This window comes from Zonotrichia albicollis, chromosome 21, assembly GCF_047830755.1.
Source record: "Zonotrichia albicollis isolate bZonAlb1 chromosome 21, bZonAlb1.hap1, whole genome shotgun sequence".
NCBI classification, from domain to species: Eukaryota; Metazoa; Chordata; class Aves; order Passeriformes; family Passerellidae; genus Zonotrichia; species Zonotrichia albicollis.
Genome location: NC_133839.1, coordinates 6,566,129 through 6,575,410, shown reverse-complemented (window position 1 = coordinate 6,575,410; position 9,282 = coordinate 6,566,129). Strand labels below are relative to the sequence as shown.

Sequence of the window (9,282 nt, the reverse complement as noted above, 5' to 3'; positions counted from 1 at the left end):
CTAAAAGAGGGTGGCAGCCCCACAGAAGCAGGTGGCAGCCCCAGATGAGTGTGACAGCCCTGTGGGTGAGGTTGCCAGCTCTGAGGATGAGGCTCCAGCCCTGCAGACAGGACTTTGCCATGCACACCTGGTGCTCAGCCCCTGTGGGGTGGGAGCTGGGTGGCATCGCTGCCAGCAGGAGCACTGCCCACCAGCCATTCTCTCATTCTGGGGACATTGATGTGCTCCATGACAGTGTCACCATGGAGGACAATGTGGCCTGGACCCAGCAGGGGTCTGGTGTCTGTGTTTCCCAGGGAGCTAATGGTTCCCATAACCAGGATGCTGGCAGTCACCTCTGCCACAGCTCGGTCCTTGGGTGCTGTCCACCCTGGGGACCAGGTTGGAACAGCCTCAGATCGAGCTCTTTGTGCTGCACCTCAACACAGCCATGGCCGGGGGAGGAACTCAGGCTCCCCTGAACCAGAGCCTGGAGTCCTCCTGCCTGGCCATGGCCTCCCTACATCACAGCCACAGCCGCAGGAGCAGAAGCTTTGTTTAACTCCTGACGTGTTTAAGCACACACGGGGCACACAGCAACGCGCTTTAGAACCACCGGCAGCGGGGACCGCTCGGTGCTCCCGGGCCACGAGGAGGAACAACATGGCGGTGCCTCCAAGGACTGCAACACCCACAAGGCCCCGCGCCGTGACCGGGTCACGTGGCCGTGTCGCCAGGTCACGTGGCGGAACGGGCGGGACGCGGTGCTGTGGCAACGGCGCGGCCGCCATGGCCAAGCAGTACGACATGGTCGAGTGCCCCTTCTGCGACGAGGTTTCCAAGTACGAGAAGCTCGCCAAAATCGGCCAGGGCACCTTCGGGTGAGTGCTCGCCAGCCCCGGCCCTCCCTGGCCCGGTCCGGCCCCGGCCCTCCCCGGCTCAGGCCTGCAGCCGGGCCCGGCCCCGCGGCCCATCCGTGCCTGCCTCCGGTGCTCGGTGCTCGCGTGTCCTCTCCCCGGTCACTCCTCTGGCTGCAGAGAACCAGTCTGGCTCCTGGAGCCTCTTTTTCCCAGCCTGAGACCCCTCTCTGTCCCAGCTCTGGCGGAGCAGAGTTAACCTTGAAAACAGTTAGGGTGGGAACCTATAACTTGGCTCCAAATGTGCATTGTTTTGCTCAAAAATGTGCTACATTACTGAAAATCCTTATAAAGCTGCAAGAGCTCTGGGCTCTCTGTTGGTTCAGTGAGTCCTGAGGGCCTTTGGCCCAGGGGGAATGTGGCTATATTGGCTCAGCACAGAGTTCTTTGTAAAATGCTTTAGTGTGTCTTTGTTTAGGCTTGTTCCTTGTCAGAGGCACCTGGCTTCTTTCTCCTTGTGTGCTGCTTATGGAATTTTTTTCTGTTTTTTTTACAGGGAAGTTTTCAAAGCCAAACATCGCCAGACAGGCAAGAAAGTAGCACTGAAGAAGGTGTTGATGGAAAATGAGAAGGAAGGGGTAAGTGTGGGGCACGGCTGGGTTGGGCCTGTTGTCACCTGGGCTGCAAAGGCACGTGGCAGCAGAGAGGGGACTGGGCTGCACTGGTTGGCTGCTGGGAGGTGACACTTCCTGTGTGTTTCTTCTCCTCTGGGACCCCAGCATAGGGCTGCACACTGGCTGTGTGTGTGGAGGAGCTGGGTGATGTGTGAAGCACATGCTCAGGGGTTGGGGACAGAGTTGACAGCTTGAACAGCAAAGGCAGCAGGCAGAGAGGCTGTTCTGCAGCCCAGGCTGGGCTGTGCCATGTCCTGGTGTGATGGAGAGGAGGGCAGGACCTGCCAAGCTGCCTGGTCACACCTCTCCTGTTCTCTGGCAGAGGTGGCCTGGCCTCCTGCACCTCCAGCCTCCATTCTCTCTTTCTCTTTTCCAGTTCCCCATCACAGCCTTGCGAGAGATTAAAATCCTGCAGCTGCTCAAACATGAGAACGTGGTGAACCTCATAGAAATCTGCAGGACCAAAGGTACTTTGCAGGGTGTTAATGATGGCTTTTCTGAGCCCTGCTGAGCAGGCTGGTGTCTTCTGCTGGGAGTGGGGTGGTCTGGCTGAGCACGGGCCTCTGTTCCTGACTGGGACAGGTCACTTATCTTGGAGAAGAGTTTCTAAATGAGTCAGGATGTTGCTGATGCTCAGATGGAAAAAGCTGTGATAGTCCTGCCAGGATGTGCCTGTGCTAGGAAACTCCCTTCTGAGAGGCTTTAAATGAACCAGCACTGGGCAGACATTGGAGCAGAGGCTTCTCAGCCTCTCTTGGTTGGCTTGTGATGCTTTCTGGCAGCTCTAGGCTGATGACACAGCTCCAGCTGAGGCTCACTCAGCAGCTCTTTCTGTGGGTGATGTAACTGCTTGTGCTGGGAGGGCTGGGACTCCATAGGGGCAGTTCTGAGCTGCTCTTCCACCTCCTCCCTCCCACCTGATCCCAGGTGCCCCCACTGCTTCACAGGCTCAGCACTGGCCTGGCGCTGTTTACAGTGAAACTGCCATATAACATCTGCTAGAGTTTATTTATCATTCTCTCACATGGATTTGTACTGGAAAAATAATTTGGAAAGGGACAGTTGATGTTACAGCCTGCCCTTCCCTAGCCAGTCATGTCAGTGAAATAAAAACAAAGCTGACTAGTATCTGGTGTTTTTTTAAAAAGTCCAGTCACTGAACAGGCACTGATGGGAAATTCAAGATACTCCAGTACTCAACTGTGTGTAGATTGCTGTCTGAATAGGTATGAGTAAAAACACCAATGACAAGTTAATTTTTAATTCACTCTGTGATTAAAAGAGCTGTGATGATTGGGTGTCTGGCATACCAAAAGTAAATATTTTTGTAGACATGTCATTTGTTCCCTTTTTATGTTTTGTTTGTATTCCAGTTTTCATCCAAATCTACCTTGACCTCAGTTTGCAGTAAAGTAGAAATGTTTCATTTACTGTTCTCAAATGTGAGGTTTTTCTGTTTTTACTTTGGAAGGGTGTGTTTGGGGCAGTGTCTGTGTGAGGAATGCAAACCCAGGGTAGCAGGTACCCTCCTGGCTGGGGAGCACAGCAGTGTGCTTCTCTGGGGGCTAAGCTTTTCCACTTGGAGATGCTGATCAGCAGGTTTTGCTGATGACAACTGATAAAAATCAGCTTTTCTTTTTAATAACGTTTTGTGTGGGTGCTCTAGGAACAAGATTGAAATTGATTCCTTCACTTAAACTCTGCTGTCATTGGCTTCAAACTGCACTTGGAGTTTTGTATCGCTTTGATCAAGATCTGTCTTTTTTTGCAGATCCTGTTTGAGGTTGCAGGAAATCTCACTTTTTAATGTGAGATTAGACAGATTTTCTGTGTTTCTGCACTTTTCCTGGGGCTGTCTGTGGGTGCCTCCTCTATCTCTGATGCTTGGCTGGCAGCCACAGCTTGCAGGGAGGAAACCCCACAGCCCTTATGTGCCCAGAGCAACACGAAGTGAAGCTTTCAAAGGTTGCCATGCCCTTTCCTTGCCTGTCTGATGACATTTGCTGCACCAATCCTCATCTTGCGTTGCTAGTTTTCGCTCAGTTCTTCTTTAAAAAAGACCTTGAGGCCTGCAGGCTGTCTGATTCTCTGTGTTCCTGTGCCCTGAGATTCTGTGTGGGGGGTGCTGTATGAGGTGCAGGGTGGTGGGAGGCAGGAGGAGCTGTGAGCCAGGGGAGGGTCCCTCACTGGCAGCCTCTGTGCCTCTCCTGCAGCCTCTCCGTACAACCGGTGCAAGGGCAGCATCTACCTTGTGTTTGATTTCTGTGAGCACGACCTGGCCGGCCTGCTCAGCAACGCCCACGTCAAGTTCACGCTGTCAGAGATCAAGAAAGTGATGCAGATGCTGCTGAATGGACTTTACTACATCCACAGGAACAAGGTAATGGCACAGACTCCTGCTGTGCTCACAGGGTGAGACAGTGTTCACAGGGGTCTGAGGATGAGGGAGGAGACGAGGATCTGACTCCATGTTTCAGAAGGCTGATTTATTATTTTATTATATATATTTTATTAAAACTATACTAAAAGAATAGAAGAAAGGATTTCATCAGAAGGCTAGCTAAGAATAGAATAGGAAAGAATGAATAACAAAAGCTTGTGGCTCGGACAGAGAGTCCGAGCCAGCTGACTGTGATTGGCCATTAATAGAAACAATTGCATGAGACCAATCACAGATCTACCTGTTGCATTCCACAGCAGCAGATAATCTTTGTTTACATTTTGTTCCTGAGGCCTCCCAGCTTCTCAGGAGGAAAAATCCTAAAGAAAAGATTTTTCAGAAAATATCATAGCTACAAGAGGGTGGCTTTCCAAGGAGCAGGCAGACACCTGCTCCTTGTTCTTAGCACAGGCTGGAGAGAAATCCTTGTTTCCCACCACTGCAGCCTGAGCATGTGCTGGTGCAAGACACCCAAGGAGAGCACTTTATTCACTCAACTCTTCAATGTGTGTCCTTGTACAGATCTTGCACCGAGACATGAAAGCAGCGAACGTGCTGATCACACGGGATGGGGTCCTGAAGCTGGCGGACTTTGGGCTGGCTCGAGCTTTCAGCCTGGCCAAGAACAGCCAGCCCAACCGCTACACCAACCGCGTGGTGACCCTGTGGTACCGGCCCCCAGAGCTGCTCCTAGGTAGGGGGAGCCCTGGCTGGGCTCTGCCGGCCTCGTGGCCCTTCCATGCCCTCTGTCAGGCTAACTGGGCATCTCCGTTTAGGGGAGCGCGACTACGGCCCCCCCATTGATCTCTGGGGCGCAGGCTGCATCATGGCAGAGATGTGGACTCGCAGCCCCATCATGCAGGGGAACACGGAGCAGCACCAGCTCACCCTCATCAGCCAGCTCTGCGGCTCCATCACGCCAGAGGTGAGGATGAGAGCGGGGATGGGCTCTGCAGAGCACGAGTGTGGGCACAGTCTGGGCACTCAGGCCTGTTCCCTGCCCTGTGTGCAGTGGAGTGTGCCTGCTGCTGGCAGGGAGGCTGCAGAATCTCTAGCCTGCCTTTTGGGGTTGTCTCTCACACAAACACTCTCAATTTCTGCATAAAAAAGGGTGAGGGTTTTTATTCTCAGATGTTTTGTGCTGGTCACCTTGAAAAGCCTCTAGAATTCTGTCTTGTGATTTATGGCATCAACCGGCCCCTCCTCAGCTCCTCCTTCATCTGCAGCTCGTCCTGCCCTCTTGTGGGGAGCGAGCTGAGGGATCTCAGCCCAGCCTGGGATCTGCGGGATGTGGTGCTGGCAGCTGCCGTCCTCATCCTGCTGTCACAGTCATTATGTAAATACTCTGAAGGCGCTTTCTTTGGCAAGTAGCTACCTGCTGTGGTTCTCCCAGACCGAGATAAGTGCTGGTGATTGCAGCAGCCTTCGCTTTCTAAGGATAAAAGGTGCCACATCCAGGTGATTATTTAGTAATCAGTTTTGTCAGTTCATCTTTCTGATGTGGTAGCTGGCCTGAACCGTGCTCTCTAGTAGTTCTTTCATAGGGAAACCAAAATCCTTGAGCATCATTTCCACACCAGGAAGACTGTCCTGAGTTATCCTCGTGTCTCCAGGCCTTTTGTTCCTCTTTGTTGCTGTGAGAACAATGTCTGCCAGCTTGGAGGCTCTAAAACAGAATTGTTATTTTGGTTTGCCTGAGGGGGTTTGAACCAAAAATGGCTTGTCCTTTCCATAACTTCTTGCTAACTCCACTTCCAGCAGTGCCAGAAATCCCAAATAAACCCCATCCTACCTCATGTTCCCTTTCCCAGCCCTGCCTGTGTTATCCTAAGGAATAATCTCATAGGATTTTTTTTTTTTTTGTGATGGACAGGTCATTTTTAATTCCCTTTCCAAAGCCATAGGAAATCCTTTCAGGGCATCAAGTTTTCAGGGTATTCTCCAAGTGGGGTAAAACCACTTGGAGAATTTAACAGAAAAAAAAAAATCAATAATTTCATAAATAAAAATAAAGTTTAGGAATAAATTGGATTTTCCTTGACTAAAGCAAACCCTTGGAGCTATAAGAGATGCCTGCCAGGAATTGTCATTATTTTTCCCTAATTAAAAGACAGTCCTAAAAGGAGTCATTAAAGACCCATCAGTAACAAGAAGCAGCTAAAAGAAAAAAACATGGTTTTTCCCAAAATAATCAAATTATACCCCATGGGTGGTCCTCCTGGAAATGCCTCTTAGAGAAAAAAAAAGCTGGAAATCCTTTTAATTATTCTTTGGGATAGTGTTGGAGCTGGATGCAGATGAGACATGATCCAGGGAAAGCAAAGGCACTGGATAACATTTCTGAGAATTCAGGTGGTGACATTTATGAGGATTAGGGTGGTGGTAGGAGATTGTAGTTGGGTGGCTCATGGTAGTGGGAGGAGTAGGGCAATTTCTAAGTCTAGTAGGAGGAAGAGAATGGCTACTAGGAAGAAGTGGATTGAGAAGGGGAATCGAGCAGATCCCAGGGATATGAATCCACATTTGTATGGGGATAGTTTTTCTGAGTCAGGGGTTATTTGGACGAGTCAAAAGTTTCGTGCAGTTAGGAGGATGCTTAGGGTCAGTGATAGTTCCCACTGCTGGAACTTCCATAATTTCTTGCCAACCCCTTTTCCTACCCTTGCCAGGTGTGGCCGAACGTGGACAAGTACGAGCTGTACGAGAAGCTGGACCTGCCCAAGGGGCAGAAGCGGAAGGTGAAGGATCGCCTCAAGGCCTACGTCAAGGACCCCTACGCGCTGGACCTCATCGACAAGCTGCTGGTGCTGGACCCCGCCCAGCGCATCGACAGCGACGACGCCCTCAACCACGACTTCTTCTGGTCTGACCCCATGCCCTCAGACCTCAAGAACATGCTGTCCACCCACAACCAGTCCATGTTCGAGTACCTGGCCCCGCCGCGCAGGAGGGGCGGGCACATGCCCCAGCAGCCGGCGAACCAGGGCAGGAACCCGGCGGCCACCAACCAGACTGAGTTCGACAGAGTGTTTTGACATCCGGCGGGGTCCTGCCTGGGCTTCCCCACCTTGAGTGGAGATGTCCTGGCAAGGTCTTTTTGTCTAGGAAAGGACTTTTTTCAAGGTGAATTGACTGATGGTGTTGTCAGAGCTTGGCCATCTCCTCGGTCACTGCAGAGCTGTGTGACTTGGGGAGGTGATTCCTGTGAGCTCGACGTTGTTTCCCTCCAGTTTCCTGTCTCAGAACTTGTTTTTGCCCCCCCAAAAGTCTGTATTGGTTACATTAAACTTGCAGATCAATTGTTATGGATCTGGTGATGGAAAAAGTGTCTCCATCCATGCTGGGGCTCTTCGCAAATGGTACCAGGACTGGGAGTAGCTGCCCTGGACCAAACTGGGCCCTGCTTGGAGATGTCTCAGCTCTCTTGGTCTGTCACAGCTCCTGCATGGAATATGCACTGAGCACTGAAGTGTTGGTGAAGGATGAGGCAGGTGCTTCTGAGTCATGAGATGTCTTGGGGAAGGCAGAGCCACCCTAGACAGCATGACTAGCTCTCCCTGGAGACTGGGATCTAGCCTAAAAAAGGGCTTATTGGGCAAATCAGAGAGGTGGCTGGTAGAGCTGGATGCTCCATGTAGCCAGGAGACCAGGATAGCTGGTTTCTGTGACAGCACATGGCATCCATGTTTTCTTAATTGCAAGCCATGACTGGGAGTGATATTGGATACACCCAACCTGCTGCAGCCAAGCACTGCCCTGTGCCTCAGGTGAGACCTGTCCTGCTGTCTGCAGGGATTTCAGGATAGTGTGGCAGGGCTGGTCACACTCTGCTGAGAGCAGAGGGACACTCCTGTGTCCCTTGCTCTCTCCTGGAGCTCTTTGCATGAGAGACTAGAACAAGACCCCTGCCTCCTTTGGGCACAGTGACTAGCCTGACCCACTGGGATCACCTGTGCGCACTTTATGTCAGAACTTGTCAGGATCAATTCATAGAGAGCAAGTGCTCCTCCACAGCTGCACAGTGTCCCGTGGCCATTGGCTGTAGCCAGCCGTCTTCTCCCTGAGCCCCATGAATGGCAGGAGCCCAGCATTCAAGGTGTGCAGCTGGTGATAGCATTTGGCACTTGGTAACTTGTCTGTTAACAATTACAACTGACAAAAGCCATTGGTAGTGTAAAGTCTCATGAGGAAGTGGTGCTGAGTGGGGCCGTTCTCTGGCTTGATGAAAGGCATGTACAAGGTAACTCTCTCTTGGTTTGGGGCTCTGAAACAGTGTCTGGTTTGGGGGGGGGCTTTGTTTCTTTGGAAAAATAGTCGACTATGAGTAATAAGGTAGTTGACTTGTGCCACTGTGTATAAACACGGTCCTGTCCCAAGCAGCTGCTGTGACCCTCCTGTCGCTGTGCTGCCTAAACGGAGACAGCACTGGGAGCCTGCAGGACAGCACCGGCCCTTCCCGAGGGCAGTGCGGGTCCAGGCAGCCCGAGACCCCCGTCCGCTTCTTGGGGAGCTGGGGGGGCTCAGCGCCATCAGCGCTGCCGTCCATTAACACACAGGCACTGCTGCTGCGGGCAGCCCCGCTGACACCGGGCCGGGGCGGTGCTGCCGGCCGGGGGCTGCGGAGCTCCGGGGGAGCCCTGTGGCCCAGCTCGGGCGGTGGGGGCTACAGGGCCATGTCCCTGTGCTGACATGACAGACGGGCTGTGCCTGATGCTACCTCCGAGCGGGACGGCCGGCTGGGACCCCGGTGTCCGTGCCGAGGTGTCCGGCTGGCCACGGGGGCGGGGGCCTGGCTGCCCCTCGCAAAGATGGCGCTACCCCCTCCCTCATGCGACGTGGCGCGCGCTGCCAGCTTCAATGATGGCGGCGGTGGCGTCAGGGGGGAGCCGGGACGTCCCCGCCCCCTGGGCTGGGCGGCGCGCGCGGTGCGCGGGGGCGGTGGCGCGCACGCGGCGGGGATGGTGGCGCGGGGGCTGCGCGCGCTGCGCGGGGCGCTGCGGGCCGGGCGGCGCCGCTTCAGCACGCGCCCCGCGCGCGCCCCCGCCACCGACTACCAGGTACCGCGCGGGGCCGCGCGCCGGGCGGGCACGGGGCCGCGCCAGCGCTGGGGCTGCGGGGCCGCGCGGGGCGGCGACAACGCACCCCGTCCCCTCCTGACCCCCTCCGCCGCCCCCCGCGGCCCCCCGCCTCACCGGCTGCTGCCCGCCACGGGTCCCCGCTTTCTGCTCCGGTCATCCCGCAAAGCGCCGAGCCCCATGGCAGCGGCGGGCGAGCCCGGCCTGCAGCGGTGATCGCGGCGTGTCCCGGCCGCACGCGGCTGCGCCGGATGCTG

At 54.2% G+C, this 9,282-nt stretch overlaps 1 protein-coding gene and 1 long non-coding RNA gene across 2 annotated transcripts; one reads left to right on the top strand and one right to left on the bottom strand.

Annotated features, from left to right (window-relative positions):
- Positions 1 to 702: 702 nt before the first annotated feature.
- CDK9 (cyclin dependent kinase 9) lies at positions 703 to 7,281 on the top strand. The gene is made up of 7 exons (XM_074556239.1): positions 703 to 860; positions 1,393 to 1,474; positions 1,887 to 1,977; positions 3,724 to 3,890; positions 4,473 to 4,644; positions 4,727 to 4,875; positions 6,620 to 7,281. Exons 1-7 carry the CDS (start codon positions 769 to 771, stop codon positions 6,983 to 6,985), a joined length of 1,119 nt encoding a protein of 372 aa, XP_074412340.1. The 5' UTR covers positions 703 to 768; the 3' UTR covers positions 6,986 to 7,281.
- Positions 3,366 to 9,275, bottom strand: LOC141731363 (uncharacterized). Its single transcript, XR_012583399.1, has 2 exons — positions 9,143 to 9,275; positions 3,366 to 5,614 (listed from the first exon to the last, which is right to left on the bottom strand). It is a non-coding gene; the product is annotated as an uncharacterized LOC141731363 (long non-coding RNA).
- Between the last annotated feature and the right edge of the window lie 7 nt (positions 9,276 to 9,282).

What these genes read in the sequence shown, in the direction of transcription:
- CDK9 (XM_074556239.1), top strand. Translation starts at nt 769, where the DNA reads ATGGCCAAGCAGTACGACATGGTCGAGTGCCCCTTCTGCGACGAGGTT. An exon ending in ACTACATCCACAGGAACAAG is followed by an intron (nt 3,891 to 4,472) that starts GTAATGGCACAG and finishes GTCCTTGTACAG; the next exon opens with ATCTTGCACCGAGACATGAA. An exon ending in GCCCCCAGAGCTGCTCCTAG is followed by an intron (nt 4,645 to 4,726) that starts GTAGGGGGAGCC and finishes ATCTCCGTTTAG; the next exon opens with GGGAGCGCGACTACGGCCCC.